At 45.2% G+C, this 20,299-nt stretch overlaps 1 protein-coding gene across 1 annotated transcript in view; it reads right to left on the reverse strand.

Annotated features, from left to right (window-relative positions):
* The window catches only part of ATP6V0A4 (ATPase, H+ transporting, lysosomal V0 subunit a4), a 25,412-nt gene extending 5,113 nt beyond the window's left edge, over nucleotides 1–20,299 (reverse strand). Inside the window, exons 1-16 of the mRNA XM_010194438.1 lie at nucleotides 20,165–20,299; nucleotides 19,593–19,671; nucleotides 18,722–18,816; nucleotides 17,039–17,164; nucleotides 16,554–16,648; nucleotides 15,370–15,496; nucleotides 14,192–14,274; nucleotides 9,820–9,913; nucleotides 9,036–9,248; nucleotides 8,466–8,616; nucleotides 7,635–7,774; nucleotides 7,178–7,335; nucleotides 6,632–6,725; nucleotides 4,712–4,830; nucleotides 2,784–3,000; nucleotides 1,669–1,776 (exon numbers count right to left, since the gene is read on the reverse strand). Coding sequence (XP_010192740.1) covers nucleotides 1,669–1,776; nucleotides 2,784–3,000; nucleotides 4,712–4,830; nucleotides 6,632–6,725; nucleotides 7,178–7,335; nucleotides 7,635–7,774; nucleotides 8,466–8,616; nucleotides 9,036–9,248; nucleotides 9,820–9,913; nucleotides 14,192–14,274; nucleotides 15,370–15,496; nucleotides 16,554–16,648; nucleotides 17,039–17,164; nucleotides 18,722–18,816; nucleotides 19,593–19,671; nucleotides 20,165–20,281 — 2,016 coding nt within the window. The 5' untranslated portion in view covers nucleotides 20,282–20,299. The remainder of the gene's footprint in view (nucleotides 1–1,668; nucleotides 1,777–2,783; nucleotides 3,001–4,711; nucleotides 4,831–6,631; nucleotides 6,726–7,177; nucleotides 7,336–7,634; nucleotides 7,775–8,465; nucleotides 8,617–9,035; nucleotides 9,249–9,819; nucleotides 9,914–14,191; nucleotides 14,275–15,369; nucleotides 15,497–16,553; nucleotides 16,649–17,038; nucleotides 17,165–18,721; nucleotides 18,817–19,592; nucleotides 19,672–20,164) is intronic.

Consider the following 20,299-nt stretch of genomic DNA (forward strand, 5'->3'; position numbering starts at 1 on the left):
TGGCTAATAATACTCAAGTATTTTTTTCTATCTTGGAGCATTTTCCAGTGATTCCAACTAATTTGGAGCTAGTTTCTAGTCTCACAATGCACCCTTTATACTTACCATGAGAAGATCCATCACCTTTGGAAAATGAGAAAACTGAGGCACATTACAGCTGATTATCTCAATTAAATGGGTGCAAATCAAAGGAATTAGCATCAAGTGAAATGGAAATGGAGCCTGAAAGGATCAGGTGATTTGATGAAGGTCACACAGTTCCTGGGATAGAGCCAGAAATGCAATTCAGATCTCCTGATTAATTTAAAATTGTCAAAACCCTCATGACAATGCCTCTTCTCTCTGTAATCATCCTTTACAGAGATTTCTAGAGGCCTGAACAACTTGATCTGAGCCTTACTCCAGAAATGACAGCACAGCATAAAAATAGTCCTACACTATATGCCTATAACAGTTCTATTATACAGCATAACCAAATAAGGACCTCACAGCTTCTGTCAGGTTTTGTCCTGTCACTCTTTATAGCTTCCAGCAGGTTTCATGGGCAAAGTCTCATGATAACATATTGTTTCCTATTGCAGCAGTAATCGCTGTCACACCCACTTTATCTTTGCTTTACCTGAATGTCAGCATAGAGAACAGACTTTGTTGAAAACATATAAATCTGGGTAAAAGTGTAAGATGTGATCAGACAGCTAACATACGAAAATTAGGAGGAGAAACACAGGGACATAATAGAAGGTGGGGAAAAGCTGTCAGATGTTACTAGCATAAAGGCAGGAGATGGAGTCAGCCATGCCAAGCTTTCATCCAAGTCCCAGAAGAATGACAAAATAAGAAATTACAGCGCAGAGGCAGGGCTGCAAAGGTCTCCCAGGGATGTGGCTTTCAGTTACAGGTCAGAAGTGACTGGGTTGGAAAAGGTCACGCAGTACAACCAGCATCTCTTTCTTCAAATGGAAACATCTGTGCCCTATGAAAGGTACTCCAGGCACTAACTCCGACTATAAAGAGAATTAAATCCTGACAGACAAGTAAAGTCATGTTAGTGTAATAAAGGAGAGAATTAATGAACAACTGGGAAACTCCAGCTGCCACAGTTACGTGCTGAAGGGCTGGGCAAACTGCAGAGCCCTTCGGAAGGAGGGCTCCATCAATGTGAAGGCAATCACTTAGGGAAGAAAGCACTGCTGGAAAGCAGACAACCACTTTTACATCAAGCCACTCCTCCAAACAGTACTGACCTCTCCAAGGCCAGGAGTATCACTGATGCCCCATTCCTACAGAGCCATTGACCAGTGGTTAGTGATGGCTGTGGACTGGGAACTGAGGTCTTTGCCCTCTCTTGGCTTAAGCACTTCAAGTTTTCTAAACCTTCTCTGGTTTGGATATGACACTTCAAAGAGCTCAGTGTCAACCTAACTCCTCTCCCAACAAATACAGTATAGCCTTGTGAACAAAGCTCCTGCTTCCCATTTAGATGGGTCAGCCAAATGTCCATACACATGCTCTCAGCACATGTGCCATAAAGCACAGTTTGAAATCACTGGAGAAACTCCAGGATCAGAGAAAAGCAGAATTAGATCACTGCAAACAGTTTTTGGGGTCTATCTCCTCAGCTTTGCCTTTGCTGTACTGAACCCCCCTTGCCTGATCCACATCCCTTACCATGCGCTGCGCTTTCTGGTGGTTGGCTCGGAGGATGAAAGGTTTAATTAGGAGCATCCAGGGAACAGCAATCAGAGCAAATATGACCAAGAAACTCTGCACTTCTTTCTAAAAGACAAAAAAAACCAAGAAAAGCAGGAAGTTACTTTATGTCCTTTGACCAACTACATTTATGGTTAGAAATTATTCTATAAAATGAGAAAAAATTTACCATCTTAGAAAGACTTTGTGTTGTTACAAAGCAAAACAGTATCTAATGACTTTTTGAAGGCTGGGAAAATTGTGTTTTCGCAAAATCCCCTATAGCCTTAATGCAATTATTTGGGGCTCTCTACTAACCCTGACTCAGCAGCAGCCCTAAAACTGAGCTTATGTTGAAGTGCCAGACTGTGCAACTGTATAGATATAGATGCAGGCATGTGGCTGGAGGCAGCATTTGTTTGTAGGTTCTTCAAGGATGCTGCTGATGTAAAATGAAGAAAGAAAAAAAATAAGCCATCTCCTAAGCAAATGAACAGAGATGACAGTAAAAGATGGTTTCTCTTCGGGAATTTTATTTTTTACTTTTGCTTTTGTTTTTGGGGGGGTTTGCTGTTGTTGGGTTTTTTTGCTTGTTTTGTTCTGTTTTAAATGAACTCCCCAAAGGAGATATTTCTGACAAAAAGCTGTCAGAAGATCCTCTAGCTACTTCTATTTTTTAGCTGAAGATACATATTTTGAAGTTTTTCAAAGAAGAAATAAGAAATTATCAAGGAAAGGCTTGCTTTGTCTCTAGCATCATGCCAAGACTTCAGAACAGCACATCTACAATACCAAACCTTGCATCTCGAATGACCCTGCTTTACTTTTTTTCCCCTAAAGCATCTTAAATTGCATGATCATTCTTGTAAAGCTGACACTAAGAATGAGATTTCCACTGCATCACTGATTGATAGCTTCTCTGTCCTACCTGTCTACAAGGCCAATACGAATACCAGCAGAAAAAAATTTCTCTTATGCTATTGGCACCTGTGACTGAGCTTCTGAGCCTGCTCCCCATCTTTATGCCCACTCTCCACAATACCCACTGCGAATCCAAAACCAGCTACAGTGGGTTTGCGCTGCTTGATCCATACCTGATGCAGATATAATGGAGCATTTGAAGCATCACTGTAATTAAACAGAAACATGTTGATGAAGTGGATGAGGATGCTTGGTGCACTCTGGGATGAGTGGACATCAAAATGGCACCATTTGAAAATAATCATGAAGACGAGGTATCCGAAAAGAGAGATAATAAAAATCATCTCTGGAATGAACTGAAGGATAATGTTTATATATTTCTTGAAGTAACTGGAAAGAATCAGGAAAGATAACTACAATTAATATATTAGGCATTAATACAAAGTTGTACCCAAAGTATGGCAGTATTTGTTAAGAAATATTGGTAATTTAGCTTAAATAAGTAAATTTTAAAGAGAATGGATCACTCACTTAGCATTAGGACACAGGGATCATAGCATAACATCATGTGATTTAGTATGCTGCTTGTTTAGCATTACTTAATATGAGTAGCTGGATTTGCTGAAGTCTTAGGTCGCAAGCTGTGAATTTTCACCTAAATTTGCTTTTGGCTGGGACAGGGTTGATTTTCTTCTTAGTAGCTGGTACAGTGCTGTGTTTTTTATTTAGTATGAAAATTATGTTGATCACACACTGATGTTTCAGCTGTTGCTATGTAGTGCTTATCCTAAGCCTAGGCCTTCTCAGTTTCCCTAGTGAGCTGGTACACAAGAAGCACAAACCAGAAGACAAGGAGGCTACAACCATCAGCAGACAAGATAAGAACAGTTAATGGCTTGCCTGGAGACAGAGGAGGCATCCAATAACGTGTTAGTAGATCCCAGACCAGAATCCACCATTGGACCAAAAAGGCAGGTGAAAGACACGTGAAGAGTGGATGTACAAGTTGTAAGGGTGTATGCTCCCAGGGGTTTCTTTGTTCAGGGTCCCACTCTGGAGGTATCCAGATCAAGCTGGTTTTTTCTGGCTGTACCATCCTAATAAATTATTTTTTTTACATAAGATTTGATGACTGAGACTCTGCTACCTAGGGTATGAACTGTGGGGATAATATGAGATGCTTGGACAGTGCAGATTACCTTAAGAGTACTGTACACTACTTAGTCGTTGAAAAATAACACAAGAAACATACAACTATGACTAACCAAGAAAGAAGTCTGTAATTGCAGTCTTTATCAATGATAGCCATTATTTAAATACAAAAGGTTTGTCACATTGATTCTCTTCAGGGGTTTGTACTTGACCCAGCAGTATCTCAGCACTTCAAAGGATTACTACATTGAAATAAAAGCCAATTTTCAAAAAAACCATTAATTTACAAAGTAAAGCATTATATGCTGAGGAAGGTTAGAATCAGGTGTAAAATCAATTCTGTAAGGGCAGTAGTCCTCTCTGCCACCCGCAAGCACTTTCCAACCCTGAAGTTCACTATACATCTTCCATCTTCAGTCTCTCAAGACAGTAGTGTCAGCTTCTCCACTCTAATACCATTTCTTTTCTTTTTTTGTTGTGAAATACAAAGGCAAATGTATAGACACGCACACCCACAGATCCTGACCAAAGGCCTGCTAAGTCAAGCGAAACGCATGCACAGACCCTGTGCGAGATTTCTGTGTCCTTTGTATTAGACCGAAAGAGTTTGTCTTTCAAGACAAAAGTTGTCAATACTAGGAGGTGCTTCATATTTTTAATTTAACACACTTTAGTATTTCTGCAGAACCAGGAATATAAGAGATAAAGTGAAGAAGGGAGTTTATCCAAGAGAATATCTGTGTTGTGATGACAGTCATTCCAGCCTTTGGACTCAGCACTCTGTACCAACAGTGGTGTGAATCCATCAGCATATGGGGCATTTCTACTCAGTCGGGGGAAAGGGCAAATTTCAAGTCATTGGGTCAAGATATGAGGCTTTCTCTGGATGAAGGACACTAGAGATGAGGATTTGTGTGCTGTGGCTATGGACTTGGTGAAACATACTTACATGTGGTTGAAAAGACTGAGTATCACCCCAAAAATCATGTGCACAATTCCTACGACAACCGACATCTTCATTTTGTAGGAGTTCAGGAAAGTCAGCTTGTTTGATGCAACATTCCAGATCTTTGTGGAAAGGAGCAGAGAAAGAAGAACAGAGTTTTCAGGTGTTTGCTCAATAGCGGGTTTGTGGAAATTGTTGCTTTGACACCATCAATTTACTCCTACCAATTCTGGTAAGAAGATATCAAGTGACAGAAATCTAGATGTTCTTTATAATACTTTTCACTCTGCCAAGCTCCTCATCTAAAAGGAAAAAAAGTATTATCCTCGTTTAACAGAGGAAATAACAGGGATTTAAAATGATGTAGCGACTTTGCTTCAGTCCTCCAGAAACAGATGCAAAGGCTGGTAGCAGAACTTAGATCTTTTCAGTATCATTTCCTGTCACTAAGCTGAGTAATCTCCTTTAGCAGAGGTGGAAAGACACGAGAAAACCCCTCCTGCTGCTATAGAAATTTGTTCCACCTTCGCCAGAGAAGAAACGAGGGAAGAGCATGGTCAAACTTTTTGTTTGAACAAAAAACCCATCTCATTGCAGCTCTTTGACCAGAGATAATAGATTATCACCTCCCTCTCTGCAGTAACTTTTCAGTTGTGTTAGGATAATAACCATAAGTCTCTTCTCAGTCCTGCCTTTTTTATGCTACAGAGCTCCAGGGTTCTTTCTCCTTTCTTCTAAAGCTTCCTAGACCCCAAAGTCTTCTGACTCCAAAGATGGTTTGTAGATACTTCTTTTCAGATATTAAGTCTAGTACCTGCACAGAAAGGGGGGAAGACAGGATTGTTTGGAAAGGAAAACATGAGCTTATGTGCCCTTCTCTGACATGCTTTGCCTTTTCTGTGGCTATGGAAGAGACTGCCTAACCTGCCTAGCCTAGGGTGACTCTTTCTTTTCCAAGATATACCTCAGGCATCCTTGCAGGACTTGCAAAATGCAAAGAGCCATCCATCCTTCCCTTCTGGGCAGATGACACAGATAAATTCCACAGAGAGGGCCACGAGATGGCTGCTGCTTTCCAGTCCACCCCTTCCCTGCCAGCACTTGTTCAGCCATTCCCCCCTCCTAGCCAGGGGTCCCAGCCTCTCAAGCAGGCAGCAGCCAGGGTGGAAGAGGATTAGCCTGAGTTAACCTAAATTAGGCATGTGTTGGAGCAATGTACAGAAAATACATCTTCCTCTGTCACAACTTCTTGAAATGCACTGTCTATATCATGGGCAGAGCTTTAGAGCCCAATCTGTGAAAAATTTACTGCAAGTCAATCCCTCTGCAAACCAGGGGAAGCCAGTTTCTTTGTGTGACCAACTGAAATGAGTGCATCCAGCAGAACAGAGGTTAATTGGCTGATATGAAGATTGAAACAGGAAAGCTTGACGTTAACAACTGCATTTCAACGTGTGATAAAGACAGAATGGCAAGAAGAGGCAAAAAGGACACACAGGAGAAAATGTGGATCTGTTACTTAATACTGGCATTTACTTGACACTCCATATGCGACATACACTGCATAGAGATCAGGTCTTTGCCCTCAAATTTGTGAGGTAGTTCTGAATGGGTTAAGTACTTGAGTAAGGAAACTGAGTACAGCAGGCTGGTGACAGAGCAGAGACTGCAGGACAAGACCACTCTCCAGTGAAATCAAAGTTATTTCCTGCTCATCATTCCACTGCTGCCTGTGCAAAACTGTCAGCAATATACCTCCTTGATTGCTAGAGAAAAGCATCACAACTACTGCATAAAGAACAGGCAAAGAGCAAGAAGAGAAGAACACGGCTTCAGGAGAGAGAGCAGAGACTTTCCAAGGTACCTGATATGTACAAGTAGGACTGAAATACAAATTATCCTAGAGTAATTTAATTTAATTACCGGATCTATTCCAAATGGATATGGATTTCCAGAGTAGACTCCTGGGACTGCTGGGTCCAGCTGCAGTACTGTGTTGTCCAGAAGCACATCCTTACTACAAAAGAAAAGTGAAATGGCCTTTGCAGCTTCATTTTCCCACATAAGACTACAGTAGATTTATGTGAGAAGTGCTGAGGGCTACCATATGACTGACACCCATTACCGACCCCACCCTTTCTGTGAATGGTTATCCTGGGCTTGTGTGCACACGTGTGTGTGTGTGTGTGTGTGTGCGTGCGTGCGTGTGTGTGTGTGTTTGTGTTGATGGGTCCTACACAAGGACAGTCTCCATCACGCTGATAACTCTCTATGTATTGGTCCTGGACACCTGCAGATTTTTATGCACATCAGTGCCTGAACAAACAGGTCTCTACATTGCCATTTCAATAGCAAGTTTGTCTGTGTGTGTCAGACAAAACCTCTAATTCATTCATGACTGCATTCACAGCAGGGAGTTCTTCCCTTCCCCACACAGGCCGTCACTGTTTCCCACATTTAGCCACTTACTTCCAAGTGCTATTTCTAAACATGGGGATGATGTGCCAGGAAGAGCCAAAGATATTGAACGATTTGGAGAAGCAGTCATTGTAGATGAAGCCAGTGTACATGGAGAATATGCCCATGAGCAGGATCAGGTAACGCCCGCTGAAAAAGGTGTTCCAGATCTGCAGTGGGAGAAGGTGGTGCCAGTGACAAAAGTACCTGCAGTCCCATCAAATGGTGGGCCTTGGCAAACAGGAGACATGATTGTACTCATCTATGTTTAAACGATTATTCATAGGAAATGCCAGATTGCTTAAACCCATACAGGTCTCTATGTAGAATTAGGCAGGATTACTTGACAAATCTCTGCCTCACAAGCATCTTCCAAGGATCTTCACTCAGCTTTTGGGAAGCTGGATGCCCCTTTTAGCAAATGGGGATGTTGAGTCTTTTCCTATGCTACCAGCTCCCTGGCACTCACCTCATTAGTGCTTTTCTGGGCAAGAAGGGTCTTCTCGTTCATGACCATCCAGAGGGCAAAGCCCAGCATCACAGCACCATGGCCACAATCCCCAAACATCACCGCAAACAAGAAGGGGAAGGTAATTATAGTGTATGGAGCTGCAGGAAGGAAAGGACAAGCTCAGCTCCTCCTCAACAAAAAGGTCTGAGCAGAGAAGAAGTCTACACCACCAGACCAGTCCTCACAGCTGCTGCCCTTAAAGGCCTCCACAATCTCTCCCCTATTCAGCAGGCAATCAGATCTAGTGCAGAACTAGCTTTACCACCAAAAAGGCTCTAGTTTTCTGTTCATTTTCAGTGCTCTCCTTGAGATGAGCTTTTCACACTTTTCTCAAGTCCCTTTGGTTTTTTTGGTTTTTTTTTTGTTTGTTGTTGTTGTTGGGTTTTGTGTTGGGTTTTGTGTGTGTGTGTGTGTGTGTGTGTGTGTGTGTGTGTGTGTGTGTGTGTGTTTTGTTTGGTTTTGGTTTTGTTTGTTTTGTCTCAGCATAATAAGCTCAACCTATATTTACTTTGTCAACTTGGATCTTTTACTCAGAGCTGCTACCTCACCATCCATCCTGTGTTTGTGTAGTTCATTATTCCTGCCACAATCAGTCACTGAAGACTGACAGACAAGTTCTTTGTCTGAGAAAATCTATGCCTATGCACCAAATGGTACCAATTTTTACCAGCTGAAATTACGGTTTGCATTTCTCAAACAGCAGTGAGTGCATGTTTTAGGATAGCGACAAAGGTCAAACGCTTCACTTTGGCTCTACAAGCCAGATGCAGATCACAGAGTGTTTCTCACCTGGATTCATCTCCCTGTAGTTGCCCACACCATACGCATCCACAATGTTCTGAAATCCAGCTGTGAATTTGTTGGTCCTGTTGAAGGTGGGTGGTGCCATCCTGGTGTGTACGGCGGTCAGGATAGGGGCGATAGTAGAGCCACTGCGCTCCTGCAATCCCGGTGACAAGGACAGACACAGTCAGAGCGGTGAGCAGAGAGGATTTAAACCCACAGCACCAAGGTCTGCGTCCAAATGCGCACAGGCAGCAACATGAAAGCTGGGCTCAAGTGCGTTCTATCTCAACCCTTTTTCTAATATGCAGATTTTTCCATTTTCTGTGCTATTGATTTGTTCAGGGAAAGCTGCCAGCACTGCTAACTCTTGTGGGTCAATCACAAACCTGCTAAGATTCAATGCTGACCTTAAACTCCCCAAGGCCAAGCAATCATGCAACAACCTCAAATTTAATTAAAACAGAAAAGGGAGCCGAGCATTATGGTAACAGACATAAGCCTGAACATACCCTCAATATATAAACAATGCAGTTTGGATGACAGCTTCAGGGACCCAAACTGTTGGTCTCTTACCATTCCGTGGTGGAGAGCTCTTTTTATTCGGCCAGCATCAGCCACTGGGAACCAGATCTCTGCAATGACACACTGCTGGGTGACATCAATGTTACAGCAATTCAGGATGTGGTAGATGGCCTTGATTTTCTTCACCTTGATCCCCCAGGACCACAACTTTGTTGCTGCTTCATGCAACAGTCGCTGGCGGTGGGACTCAGTTTGGGTTATCACCTGTAAGCACAGCACAGGCAGCACTCGAGACAGGAAGGCATAGGTGGCATGGTCTACTCAGTAGTTATTTGGGGAAGGCAGATGGAAGAGGGTTGCAGAAAGAGAGTGATTCTTTTGAATGTGTGGGGTATTCTGGAGGGCAGTGTGTGCAGGCCTGGACATAGGAGCACTTGACACCAGGTGCACAATGCTCTGTCAATAAGGATTCTCTGTAGCCTTCTGATGACCTTAGAACCTGCCCTGTAGGCCTATATCATAAGCTCTAAACCTCTGACCTCTGCACAGCCAACAGCAGCAAGTAGTTTTTGAGCCCCTCACATAGGAGGCTGTCTCCCAGCAGCTCCTTGGGTCTGTAAATGGGCAGAGCAGGGCACAGGCACTGGCCTCCTCCACAAGTATGGGGACTGCTCCTGGGATGGTGACTTCATCCCCAGCTCCCAGCCAGCTCTGCACAGCCAGGTCCCATAGTAAGCCTGGGATTTGGCCATGGCTACAGGGTTTTGGACGGGACAAACAACTGGGCACGTCCTACTTGCAGGGTTTGGACACCAGTAAAGCTGCTGGCGCTTACTGTGTTTAAATCTTCGATTCTTGTGTTGACTCCATCAAGCATTTCTCGGCGCTCAGTGGCAGACTCTGGGCAGGGATAGACCGTGGCACGAAATCTAGCCTCAGTAAGAGAGAAGTGAGAAACACCATTTAATTGACTTTTTCCTCCGTTGGACTCTTTTCAGCTCAAAGGCAGGTTAAATCAGACTTTATTCCTCACCCAGTAGTATACACTTCTTATGAACTACAGAGTTGTGCCTGGTCTCCCAGAAAGGTCCAAAAAGGTACATTTATCTCTCATTGAGAAAAAGAATCCCTTTCCCTGTTCTAGCTAAAGAAATCCCACTCCCTGTCTCAGGTGCTGCAAGGTATGATATTATAGAGTGGTCAGCACCAATATGTAGGCATCTCCCTTATGCCCACAAGCTGCTTGAACTGCAAAGAGCAACAAAAAAATCCAAAACCCACCGTGGTCGAGGCAGCTCTGTTAGCACGGTAGCCAACAGATGTCCCTCTTGCACTGAGGCTGGAGAAACTCCAAGTCCCTGTCCCTGCACTACCCTCCCGCAGTCACTGGGGGAAGGCTTCAGCTGAGCTACTGCTGCACAGCAAGCGAACACTCTGCCTGCGGGCTGGCTAAATAAATAACCCTGTTATTTAAAACAAACAAACAAACAAACAAACAAAACCTCAAACAAAAAGCCACAGAAAAACCCCAAACCAAAACCAAACAGAAAAAACCCAAGCAAACAGGACTGTATTTCCACTGAAGAGCAAAAGGATTATGACCGCACAGGTGGCTCTTGGCTTCTGGTCCATCTCTTTGGCTAGACAGTTTGGGAGCAAGGGAAGGGTGGGTGAAGTTATTTTAAACATCACCTGAGAGTCATATCTGTTATGTCAGCTTACACGTGGCCAGGCCAGTATAAATGCTTTTATAAGCTTAACTCCAAGGATGTATTTGGGAGATTTGCCTGTTTTGTTTAATGTGGTACAATAAGAACTAATGCGGGCTTCTAATATGTCAGTGAAGGTCTTATTTCCATGCAGGAGTTCTATACTGCTTCATCTACAGTATGCAACATAACCCTGTCCACTGCAGTGTTGTAAAACCACTATATGAACCCAGTACAGTCAGTTAGAAATAAGTAAGTTGCATGTCTCTCTGAAAAGCGTACAGCTACTTGTCCTGCCTGCTAGCAAACAAGCCCTAGAGTACACTTCATGCACAAAGAGCAGGCACAAGGAGTTCCCACAGGAACCTCACAGATCATGAGGTGTGCTGCTGCAAGGCTCTGCACCTACAAGCTGTAACTGAGCTGAGGTGCTGCAGTAATTAAAACAGCAGAGATCACTCAGTCTTTTTCTTAGACAGTTTGTTCAGCGATATGGAGTGCTTGTGCCAGCCCTGCCACTTCAAGGGCATTATAAATGTCATACTTCAACACTCCCAACAGGTCTACAGGAGGAGATCACTCCTCTTTACAGAGTGGAGATCTTCTGCCCACCCAAGGCACCACGCTTCCACCATCCTGCAGTGGCGCAGTGCTGAGTTAGGGTTGCCAAAGGGCTGCCTGTCCACACATGAGATGAATTAAAAGAAGATGTAACAGGGTCATAGGGGTCTATCCCTGTTTAAGAGACAAGAACATGCATGCTCTGTGTACAGATAAGCATCATGTTCTGGCTTTGTCTGAGCACAGCATATATGACCACCTGCTCTCCAAAATCAGTTCCAGCACACACACGAGTGAGGACAGTCGCAAATTAAACCAAACATTCAGTGGTTTCCTAGAGATTAGCCCAGAGCTCTGTGCAATGACAGCACGTGCTCTTCAGCTAAACTTCCCTTTCCAGAATTTAATCTCTCCTCACTCAACACCTGCTATTCGTTTCCAAAGGTTATTCACCCTACCCAATTATTTCCATCTTCTTATTCTTCACAGCTCTTAGTTCATCTTTAATAAGGATTTTTAATCAAACTTGAAAGTTCATTCCTCCATGCTGTACAGTTCCCCCATTTCCAGTAGTGTTGCTGCAGCAGTGTTGCTTTGATCTTTTAACAGCCATTTTGCATACTGAGAATCAGCCTTGCCCTAATGGCACAGACATCTCTGAAAGCTCCAGGAGAATTCAGCAGGGAATCCTTACATTGATAAACCCAGTTTAGTATTCACATTAGCACTGAGGCAGCAGCAAGAAAAGGAGGAAAAGAAAAATTCTTACATTTTCCTCCTCCCTGCTCCCTCAACACCTTTCACTAATAAATTTGTGCATGGACTTAATGCTCATGAAATTGGCAGACTAATGTTACCAATTAGAGTCAAGCAGGGACTACAAGTGTAACCTGAGGCATGCTGGTCTGCAAACAAATCTTAGCCTGCCTTGCAGAAGACTGGCTTATACCAGTCCCATGATTTTTGTAGGATATTTATTTGTCACGAATGATGACTTAGTGGTAAGCAGAAACATCCTACTGGGGCTGGAATGACACTGTCGTCTGCTTTAGGTATGGTTAACCCTGCCTTAAAGATGGACCAGACCAAAATGTCTGGACCTGTGTAGCAGGGATGGCTGATAGCCCACAGAGCACAAAAGGAGAGTCATGGGATTAAGACATGTTAAAAACTGCCACTCAGCAAAACATCTGTATGTACGTGCATGTTAGCAAGCAAAAAATTTGAAAGGGAGGAAGAAAAAACATAAAGGACAATTTCAAATGTAGTCTGATTAGCTGGCAATAAACAAAAAACAGTGCTTTAGCACCACAAAGGACATCCTGTGAATATGTCTTAGGTAGGTATGTTTTTCTTCAGCTACAAGAGGCTGTGAGAAAACAGTCTAAGCTCCTTTCTATGAACCTACAACCACACAGTGCCACCAGCACATAACAACTTTGCACAGCACAGGCCACCCTGCAGGGACCTGCTCACACCTCCAGTGCTGCCAGGCCCCTTGGATGGCATCGGCTCCTGGCACGCTCCCAGATGCACCCTGCTGCAAAAGGCTGTGCATCCCATTTGGAAGATTCTGTGTTCAATCAATATTTGTAATGCCTATTTTCTTTTTTTACTGCCACCTCAGAAAAAAAAGTATTAACTGCAAGGAATCTAAAATGCTGCAGGGTGGGAAGAAATCCTCCAAAATGAAGCACCTGAAGCACTCTGTGGGCAACCCCAGCCAGCTCTAAAGGTATGGACTGGCAACTTGTAATGCCATCAGCACAGGGGAAAATCTGATGAGAAGCATTCACTGCCAGCAACTGCCCAGGAGTGCAGAAGGGGAGAAGGGTACTGAGCTGCGGCTAAAAAGCAGGTAAAGAAACAGGAAATAAGCAGGAGATTATAATCCAGAAAGAGAACAAGATTCACCAAAAGCTCGAAGGGCACTGGCAGCAGCAGGCTGATCCTGCGCAGTGGCCATGCCAAAACTCCCCCAGCTGTCCATGCTCCTTTGGCTTCATTATAGAGAGAAACGCCCACCTCAGGAGAGCCGAATTGCTCTCAGGACGAGCACTGCCCTCCACTGACTATAGAAGGCATCTTGGAGGCCCCCATTTATAATGCAGGAATTGCTAATAGACCCCAGGGGCCTGACCTTCCTGCTTTTATTCTGATTAAAGGCAGGATGTGAGGAAAGATCTGACCTGAGTGCACATGTTGGGTAAGAGCAATGGCCCACCCCCTCCCTGCGACCTTCTGCAGCCTGCAGGCGCTTGGCTGGCCCCGCTGGGCCGAGGGGTTATACCTGAAATGGATTTGGTTACAGCAGACAGATCCCCTCGTCAAACCTGATTTACACTGCAACAAAGCCCATCGGTCATCAGTGTTATGAAAGAATAACAAAATATTCGATCTGAATTATCTTTTCAAGATGCTTAACAGGGTGGAAACAAGTCAGGATGTATGAAACTTTCATTTCTTTTCTGGGCTCTGTCTCTGATTACACAGATATTGCCCAAAGGCCTTGGGAAAGGGTTGAATAAGCTACAGCATCATCTTTTTACACTGAAATGCAGGAAGACTTGAGAGCAGTTCAGGAATTACCATGTTCTGAGTGCCCGAGTTAGGGTCCCTGGTTTTCAGGGGGAATGCTGAATATTTCTTATAAAAACAGTCCCATTTAAGATGTCTCAAATTAATATCCTGGCAGCTGAAGACCCCACGATCTTTAAGTCACTTTGGAAAATTTAGGACCTCAATTTCCGAGTGCCAGGGTAACAGATATCCATCATGATTAGGAGCAGTGGAGCTGAGGAGCAGAAGGGAGCTCAGCGGCAGAGCTGACAAGCGGGGCACAAAGATCTCATCTCTGTCTCCAAATCCAGCCAGCCTAGGCTGACAGGCAAACACCTCCATGGGAGGCACTGTGACTTGCTCATCAGCCTGCCTTACCCATCACAAATCTTCTTGATTTTCTGTTTAAGCTGCTCTCCTTGATAGAAGATAATGAAGACGTTCTTCTTCACCTCTTCTCTCTGCAAGGCAATTCAAGCTGAATTTAATGCATGCAGAGCAAAGAACCAGGTGCAGAAAAGGTGGTGGGTTTTTTTGCCAGCCTCTCCACTGCATTGGTTCCCCCCCCTAGTCCCAGTTTTCCAGCAGCAATGTTTCTCCCTTGATGCTGCTTCAGGGACCAGGCACAGGCAGCAGCTCTGGGTTATGGGGAAAGGAGCAATGTGGAGATGAGAGGTAGGGGACAGGAGCTCTGCCAGAGCTCAAGGCTCACCCCAGAGACACCAAGGGGACTCATCCCTCTGTGGCCAGTCCTGGATGAGGACAGCCACAGCCCACCTCCTCAGAGGTCTCCATAACACAGCCAGCCACAGGCACCTTAACCGGGGAGGACAAAGAAGCCACCTCGCTAATGGAAAAATGGGAAAGCAATGTCAAAAAACCTTATAGAATCACAGATTCGTTAAGGTTGGAAGAGATCTCTAAGTTCATCAAGTTCAACCATCAACCTAACACCACCATGCCCACTAAATCATGTTCTGAAGTGCTACATCCACATGCTTCTTGTACACTTCCAGGTATGGTGGCTCCACCATCTCCCTGGGCAGCCTGTTCCAGTGCTTGACCACTCTTTCAGTAAAGGAATTTTTCCTAATATCCTGTCTAACCCTCCCCTGGTGCAACTTGAGGCAATTACCTCTTGTCCTGTCACTAGTTACATGGAAGAAGAGACCAACACCCACCTCTCTACAACCTCCTTTCACATAACTGTAGAGAGCAATAAAGTTTCCCTTCAGTCTTCTCTTCTCCAGACTAAACAATCTCTGTTCGCTTAGCCGTTCCCCGTAAGACTTGTGCTCCAGACCCTTCACCAGCTTTGTTGCTCTTCTCTGGACCTGCTCCAGTGCCTCAATGTCCTTCTTGTAGTGAGGGGCCCAAAACTGAACACAGTGCTCCCATTCTCAGACTTTCCCCACCTTTCTTCTACAGGCTGCCTTCAGACACCCAGCTATGGTGAGGCAGCTGGTGCTGCAGCATGGCCAGAGCACCATTTCAGTTTCTGCAGATGGCAGGCATGCATGAGGAGCAGCGTGAAGCAAAACCAGGTGGGTACCTACTGTCACGGGGTCCTCCAGAGGGGTGTCCATTTCAGTGTACCTCAGGTAGATGTTTCCCCTGCAGGCTCGCCACAGTAAACGCTCAAAGGGTATCATCCTTTCCCTCCTTATTACCCCTGCTGTGAATCTGAGCAGAGTTAAAAGATAAATAAATTACAGGCCCATTCCAAGTCTTTTAGGACCTGTAACACACATGATTTTACAATCTCTTGTTTTCTAGTCCATGATAGCCAGGGTTCTGCTGCTGCTGGAGGCATTTCTAGGAAAGACCTCCCTGCTCAAGCCTGGCTCTTATCTCAATCTACTGACTTTATCCTGTTGGTCTTTCTTTAAAACATTTTAAGTCCTCCTCAGATCAACAGAAAAAGAAGAGACAATGGAGGAATGGAGAGATGCCTAAAGTCACACAAACAGGGAGTGCCTGAATGACAGAGGGAGGTGGTAGCAATTTTGAAGCAGTGGTTTATCTTTACTCTCTCCTGTTTTCCTTTTCCCAGAAAGCACCAGACAACACATTTAAAGTGCAGCATGACACAAAGGTATACATACACCAAGCCAAGCCCTCTGCAGGCATATGCTTTGGTCATAAAAGGGCTAAACGGGACTTCAGAAATACCAGCATGAGCAGCTAAAAAGATCAGCCTGGAAGAACACCATCAGTGAGTTTCACCACACCTAGCTGACGTAAAGACATAGGAAAGCTGTTTAAGTCTATGCTGTCCAGCGAATTACTGGCAGCAATGTGCACAGTGGTATTTCTGCTCCCCTAACTCTCACCTTCAGTGCCATTTCCTACTGCAGACAAAGCCCAGTGCAAGCAATCCTGAGGCTTTTTGCTGTGGTTAGACATCCATATCTGAGGACCAGGCTGGTAGCCAGATGCCTGAGTCCAGAAGCCACAGGTGAGATGCCGTAAGATAACAATTTTCAGTCAATATCTACTAAAGAGTCACTGGAATTGGTGGCCTGGAAGTAGAAGCCCATTTGTCCCACTGACCCATAACCTGGCCACAGTTTTGATGAAAACTTCAGAGGAGAGTCACTCTTTCACCTTCATTAAACAGCTATTCTGAAGAGGCTGGTGAGTAACCTCTACTAAGAAACTGAAGGAGGTGTCCCCGTGTCACAGCAATGCAGTGAGGGTGGGAAGCCTGCCCAAACTGGGGGCCATCACCAATACACACCCCAGCTTGGCAGCTGCAGCAGCAGGAGTGCTTCTCAGCTCCAGCAGTCCAGACGTGTCTTCACTGAAGAAATCATCTGGCAGGTTGGTTTCTGCCTGGAAAACATTAGTTTCAAAAACTATTCAGCGTTGCCAGCTTGAAAACTATTTTCACATTTTTCTCCTGACACTTCTTTCCCCAAAAGTAGCTTTCCACAAAGATTTAGACCAAAAGGGAAAAAGAAAAAAGGTTAATCTATATCTTAGCACCTGAAAAGCATAAATACCATTTTCAAAGAGATCTGTGATTCCTGAGGCCCACTGACTCATGAAATGATGCAGGTTTCAAAGTGACTGAAGTGCTTTGGCAAACAAATCTTACTGCCTTGTGGTAAAGACTGCTGGGTTTTGATTGAAAATCACTAACAGCAACACACACCAAATGAAAACATCAATATTTTTAGGAACCTTCCACATCTCTGTTGGAAGAGCAAAGAGACCTCTCACCTCGAAGAAGTCCTGGGTTTTCTTCAGCAGATGTTTGAGCTCCGTCAGCTCAAGGAAGTTCTGCTTCAGCGTTTGCTGGTTCTGGTTGGCTTCCAGCACCTCTGCTTCCAGTTTCTCCAGCACTGTCTGTTTAGGGTCCAAACACATCCAGAAAAGCTCGGAAGCAGACCAATGGCCCTTTACCAAGCTGATACCAAATCTCAAACAACAGATGGTTGGTTGGTTGATTTTTGTTTTCAAAAGGGAATACAGAAATATTCAGAGTGCATCAATTAACACTGAGTTTGTAGGAAGATACTCATCAATGCTGACACCTCATTTTCCCATTGCCACATCCCCTACCAGGTGCTTTGTCCTTTTCTGGCATTAGAAACAGGATTCACCTGACCAAAGTGCAGGCAGGTAGGTGGGTGTCTGCTGTAGGTGCCTCAGCCTATCTTGGCACCTCTGTGGTTCCCCACTGGACACCTCAGGTGGACTGGCTGTCAGTCTACTGACTACAAAAGATGCCTGCAACAAGGTTCATTAGCCATAGCCCAAAAATTAGGTGAGGATATGGGCCCAGAAACACACCAGGGCACCATCTTGTTCATGAGGCTGAAGCCCTTGGGAAGCACGGTTTTCCTTATTAGTCACTTACAAGTGCAGCATTTAGCAGTGACCCAGTCTGTAATCTTAGCTTTCAGCTGGGCTAGAATAAAGCAAGCTCTGCACATCCAAAAGCAAGGCACAAATACTTGTGTCAGGCAATGATATTACTATATAACACACAACCATGACTCCTGCAGGACAGACAGCCCTGGCGTTTTTATGCAGCAAAGCTGGTTCTAACATCAGGTCTCCTGGTTAAGCACCTAAAATCTTCTTATTCTCACCTAAAGGATGGTGATGGGGGGTTCTATGGGAGTAATAGAGTGAATCATATAGAATGGTTTGGGTTGGAAGGGACGTTAAAGGTCATCTAGTTCAATTCCCCTGCAGTGAGCAGGCACATCTTTAGCTAAATCAGGTTGCTCAAAGCTCCATCTAATCTGACAGTGAATGTTTCCAGGGATGGGGCTTCTACCACCTCTCTGGGCAACCTGTGCCAGTGTTTCACCACCCTCATTGTAAAAAATTTCTTCCTTACATCCAGTCTAAATCTACCCTCTTTTAGTTTGAAACCATCACCCCTTGTCCTATTGCAACAGGCCCTGCTAAAAAGTTTGCCCTCATCTTTCTTAGGTCCTTTTTAGATATTGAAAGGCCACAATAAGGTTTCTCCAGAGCCTTCTCAGTCATGCTTCTCCAGGCTGAACAGCCCCAACTCTCTCAGCCTATCTTTGTAGGAGAGGTGCTCCAGCCCTTCAGTTATTTTTGTGACCCTCCTGTGAACCTTCTCCAACAGGTCTATGACTTTCTTGTGCTGAGGAAATGTTGGATCAGAGCTTTCACAGGGAATGGTAAAAAGAATGGGCTCCTTTGGGAACATGCAACAATACCAGCTTTAACCTAACCCCTGATGCAGCAACTTTGGGATCACCTTCACAGGCAAGGAGAGCTGTGCCAGCCTCAGTTACTGGGTCCTTCTTTGCAGGGGAAGGCTGTATCGAGCATGTTACCCAGACACCCCACTGCACATCCCCCAAACACCCCACTGCACATTCCCCTCCCTCTGTCCTTGGTCTGCTCCAAATTCTGTACCTCCATATCGATCATTTCCCGAGGCAAGGGGGTCTCTGGGTACTTTTCTAGCTTGACTATCTCAACATTGTCTTCCATCTCATTTTCCAGAAAACCTGCAAGGAAAAAGACACAGATGTCTTGATACAGGGGCACCCCTGCTGCATCATCCTGGTCACTACCAGCTGCTGCTAGCACCCCTGTCAAGACATCTGACAACAAGATGTGACAAGGGACAGTGATATACACGAGCCACGATCCCAGCCATCAAGAAATGAACACCTAGCATCTGCCTTTCTCAGAGAGGATGCTGTTTGTCCCAAAGTCGTGGGGCTGCTCCCACCCCTGTGCCCTGGACAGCCCTCAGCCCTGGCATCTCCTTACTTGAGGCAGTGAAGAAGGCAAGCAGCAAGCTCTGTCACAGTGGCTGTGGTGGGCACTGGTGTCATGGTGGGGGGACTGCAGAGCTCACAGGACACACATCCATGGGACACCAGGCACCACAAGCTCTACCGCTTTTGAGTATTTGTCCCCAGGTTGAAGCCCTTGGCCACAGGAAGTGTGTGCCAATGTCTGGTGCATGGGGGTAAGAGTTGGGTTATCTGGATTAGCCTCCTGCCCAGCCCCCAGGTTTATTTTGTGGTTTTCTATAAGCTAATTAACCTCCTTTCAGTTCAGTTAACCATTTTCAAAACAGGAGCAACAATTTATTGCCCATGTGGGGCAAAGCAGCAATTAGCTGACGCACACAAAACAATTCCAGGGACTCAGATGAAAACATCACCATTTTGCCACTAATTCTGCTTCGCAGTGTGAGAGCGCTTAACAAAGAAATAAATCCCACACCACCAGTTGGTGGGAAGCCGATTGCACTTGACAAGCATTTACTTACGCAGGATCCTCTCCAAGGATTCACACCTTCTCACTTCATTCACAAACTTTCTCTGGAAGCTGTTCACATTCATGTTCAGCTGAAAACAGGAGGGAAAACAAGCCTGGGGCTGGAGGCTGCACGCTGCCGTGCTCGTTTTTAACACCAGCAGAGAATTAATGCCTTTGGTGCAGGCGGCCAACACCGCTGCATCTTACAGGCTCCTAGAGTTAGGGCAATGCCATGGGTTTCCTCAGGGCCAAGGACATGGTGGCCTTACCAGGCTCATTTCCACCCAGCCTTGCTGTGACAGCAGGAGTCATAGATGGACTCTCATGAAGAGACATCCCCCCAATTTCTGCTGGTAGAGGGAATCGTCCTACGGTTTTACACAGTGTGCAGAGCACTGGGTGGGGACTCAGGAACAGGTTGGGTGTCAGCATGGTGACAGATTTTCAGATCAGTGTTGGGGAAGTCATGCTCTTTCCATGGGCTTTTTGACCGCCCTGCATCCCCAGGGGCTTTGAGGGAAGGACAAACGCATCGTGGGGCACATCTCCTGCAGCTCAGCATGCCAGCTGGGCACTACTCACATCCCTGAACTGGACCAGCCCCAGCTCCCCGAGCTCGGCCACGCAGCAGTAGGCAGCCTCCACCTGCAGGAAGAGCTGCATCAGGCTCATCTCCTCACTCCGGAAGACTGAGGCCATTTCGCCTGCCCTCCTCTT

This window comes from Mesitornis unicolor, unplaced genomic scaffold (assembly GCF_000695765.1).
Source record: "Mesitornis unicolor isolate BGI_N332 unplaced genomic scaffold, ASM69576v1 scaffold31050, whole genome shotgun sequence".
Taxonomy (NCBI): domain Eukaryota; kingdom Metazoa; phylum Chordata; class Aves; order Mesitornithiformes; family Mesitornithidae; genus Mesitornis; species Mesitornis unicolor.